Raw genomic sequence first — 1,909 nt, forward strand, 5'->3', positions numbered from 1 at the left:
GGGGAAGGGGATTAGAACCAGCTGAAGTCTATACTCTCCTGAAGGGACCCCGATCCGCTGAACGAGGTCGGGTCTCCCTGGCCTGTCTCGTGGTCCCCTGAGAATTTGGCTTTTGTGTGCTCATCGATGAAGGTAGCATGGACCACTCCCACTTCCTCCTTTCCTCCGGCCCTTTAAGAGCGGCTCCTCGGACCCCAGCGACACAGACCCCCAGCTCCAGTCGGCAGCTTTACCACGGAGACCGGGCCCAGCTGGGGGAGGGGCGAGCCCAGGCGCGCAGGCGTACGACCCAGCAGCCCCGTCGCAGCGCAACTGCTCAGATTGGAGCGGAGGGTGAGCGCCTAGACTTGGCCCGAACCCGGCTCCCCTCCCCCTGCCGCTCCAGGTGACCACGGTGGCGCCCTCCCCTGCACCTGGACAGGGGCCGCGTCGCCGAGGCCATGCTCAGGGACAAAGGTCGGAGTGGCCGGGCTGGCGGAATCCCTTTAAGTGACACGTAAGCCCCCTGCGGTTTCTCCAAGGGCCCAGGAGAGGGGGCACCAGGACAGGCTGCTGCGTCAGCGGGCTAGAGGCAGCAGGAGCCCTACCCCAGAGCCCCCAGAGACCTGCCACATTCCCCTGAACCTGGAGTCCAAGGCTGTGGCGCTGTTCCAAGGCGGGATTTTCGCGGGGTGCCATAGCTCACGTCCTCCCCAGGCTTCCCCCTGCCCCGCCCTCAGCGCCAGCCGGCCGGCGGCACCATGACCCTGAGCCTTTTGCGGGACTGGTGCCGGGGGGGGGTGGGGGGGGTGGGGTGGATGTGGACATGCACCGGGCCCTGCTGGTCACCGGCATCCCGGAGGGCCTGGAGCGCGCGGCCATCGAGGCTGTCCTGCAGCTGGCTTTCCTGCCCCTGGGCACCTTCANTGGAGCGCGCGGCCATCGAGGCTGTCCTGCAGCTGGCTTTCCTGCCCCTGGGCACCTTCAGGCTGTGCAACACTGGGGCCCCGAGGGACCACAAGGCCAAGGCCGCCCTGGTGGAGTTCGTGGAGGACATAAACCACGCGGCCGTCCCCAGGGAGATCCCAGGCAAGGACAGCGTCTGGAGGGTCCTGTGTCAGGACCCCGCGGAGGACCCAGGAGTCCTGAGGCAGATGAGACGCCTCGTGCTGGATGAGAGGCCCTCGCAGGCTGCAGGGCCCCGGGTCCCCGGGGACAGGCTCCCCTCTCCGGCCTCGGAGACCCGGGCCCAGGGCTCAGAGCCTGCGGCCAGGAGGGCTGGCCCACCTCCTAGGAGGGGCCGCCAGGCTCGCAGACACAGAGCCAGAGGCAACAGGTGGGCCCCAAAGGGCCAGAAGCTCAAAGGAGGGGGGCGGCCGCCCACGTGGGCCAGGCGGGAGTCGGACGCCTCTTCCGAGGGCAGCCTGGGCATCATGCTGGAGCAGCTGGACCAGGACGACCTGAGCGCCGACGAGGCGCAGGGCGCGCTGTCCGCCACGCTGCACCAGGCCGCCAAGGAGCTGGGCAAGAAGGAGTGGGCCCTGCAGAGCGGCGCGGCCGCGGGAGAGGGGCCCCGCGAGTTCTTGGCCCAGGTCACGCTGACGGACAAAGGCAAGCGGGAGCCCATGGAAAAAGAGCCCCCGGGGCCCGAGGCCCGAGGCCTCGACGGCGGTGGGGGCGAAGCCTGGAGCAGCGTGCCCGACTTAGTGGCCCTGCTTGCTGTGCGAGACGCGGGGGACGAGGAGCCCGCCGACGGCGACGCTCCCGAAAGCGAGTCGCAGCCGAACGGGGAGCCGGGAGACGAGGGGCTGGACATCCCCGAGTTTGTGGCCATTGTGGCCTACACGGACCCGTCGGATCCCTCGGGCCGCGAGGAGCTGCTCAAGATCGCTTCGGTGGTCGAGTCCCTGGGCTGGAGCGCCACGAGAGA

At 69.3% G+C, this 1,909-nt stretch overlaps 1 protein-coding gene across 1 annotated transcript; it reads left to right on the forward strand.

The window, feature by feature from the left end:
• Positions 1–241: 241 nt before the first annotated feature.
• Positions 242–1,904, forward strand: LOC105239260 (paraneoplastic antigen-like protein 8B; the record flags this gene model as incomplete). The annotated part of the gene is given in 3 exon segments (XM_034650342.1): positions 242–773; positions 776–865; positions 927–1,904. Coding segments are annotated over 3 exon segments (1,101 nt in total), but the record flags the coding sequence as incomplete, so codon positions are not given.
• Between the last annotated feature and the right edge of the window lie 5 nt (positions 1,905–1,909).

Source organism: Ailuropoda melanoleuca, unplaced genomic scaffold (genome assembly GCF_002007445.2).
Source record: "Ailuropoda melanoleuca isolate Jingjing unplaced genomic scaffold, ASM200744v2 unplaced-scaffold1789, whole genome shotgun sequence".
Classification (NCBI taxonomy): domain Eukaryota; kingdom Metazoa; phylum Chordata; class Mammalia; order Carnivora; family Ursidae; genus Ailuropoda; species Ailuropoda melanoleuca.